Source organism: Myotis lucifugus, unplaced genomic scaffold (genome assembly GCF_000147115.1).
Source record: "Myotis lucifugus unplaced genomic scaffold, Myoluc2.0 scaffold_4, whole genome shotgun sequence".
Taxonomy (NCBI): domain Eukaryota; kingdom Metazoa; phylum Chordata; class Mammalia; order Chiroptera; family Vespertilionidae; genus Myotis; species Myotis lucifugus.
Genome location: NW_005871052.1, coordinates 6,664,460 through 6,665,471, shown reverse-complemented (window position 1 = coordinate 6,665,471; position 1,012 = coordinate 6,664,460). Strand labels below are relative to the sequence as shown.

The 1,012-nt window shown below is 49.6% G+C and overlaps 1 protein-coding gene across 1 annotated transcript in view; it reads right to left on the bottom strand.

Moving 5' to 3' along the window:
• ATRX (ATRX, chromatin remodeler) overlaps positions 1-449 on the bottom strand; it is a 265,117-nt gene extending 264,668 nt beyond the window's left edge. Inside the window, 1 exon segment of the mRNA XM_006082832.3 lies at positions 225-449. Coding sequence (XP_006082894.1) covers positions 225-244 — 20 coding nt within the window. The 5' untranslated portion in view covers positions 245-449.
• Positions 450-1,012: the final 563 nt, after the last annotated feature.

The following is a 1,012-nucleotide window of genomic DNA, read 5'->3' as shown; positions in this document are numbered from 1 at the left end:
CGCCCCCCCACCCCCACCCCCACCCCCACCCTTAGGGGGGGACCTTTCTTACCCTTAGCTGGAACCTACTGCCAAAGCCCAAAACCCTTCTCACCTAAAGAGAAAACGATGCCTCTTTCAGCTAAGCAACAGACAGGTCTGAGCCACCAAGCCAAAGCTTTCCCAGACTCAGAATGCGCGCAGGCCAAGATCGTTAGGACCCGTGAGACCGGGTTGTGTTTTACCTCATGGGCTCAGCAGTCATGTTTTCGCTTCAAAGCCTTATGGGCTTCAGCTACCGTAGGGCGTCGCTCCGCGCTTCCTGGCGCCCGGCTACGACAGAAATGCAGTGCACTCAGTCGTCACGATAGCTGCTGCTGGACGCTTCCCACAGCTCAAAGGCCGCGACTACTGCCACCACTGCAGAAGCCGCGGAAACAAAGCGACGCCGCCGCCGCCGCCATTTTGTTGGGCCGAGGCTTAGGCAGGAGAATTGGCGCGTCCTCCCTCTTCCTCTTTCCTTCCTCCATTGGCTACCTCCTCCTCAGTCCGGATGCTGATTGGCTACGGAAATTCACATTCTTTGGGGGCCTGTTGCTAAGGCGGTCTGAGTCATTTGATCCTCTCCACCTTTTTGTAGAGGTTCGCACCAATTTAGTCCCATTGACCTGAAAGTGCTAGTGACTATTTTGACTTTATTCCAAAATGCTTTTTGATGCATCCTCTTTTCTTGACATATTCGCAAACTAATAACAACAACTTACATTTATTGAGAGCTTACTATATACCCAGCACTATACTAATCTTTATCAGGACTATTTCATGTAATCCTCATACCCTTGAGGGTATACACACTATTATTACCTACATTTTTCCAGATGAGGAAACCAAGGCACAAAATCCCACAGTAGTGAAGCCGAGACTCAGGCCAGACACCACACTCTTAAACACCAATCTATACTTAGATCCTAAATGTTCTTTCCAAAATTCCAGGTTATCATGAAGTGCTTTCCTTTCCCGGCTGTTTTATGTA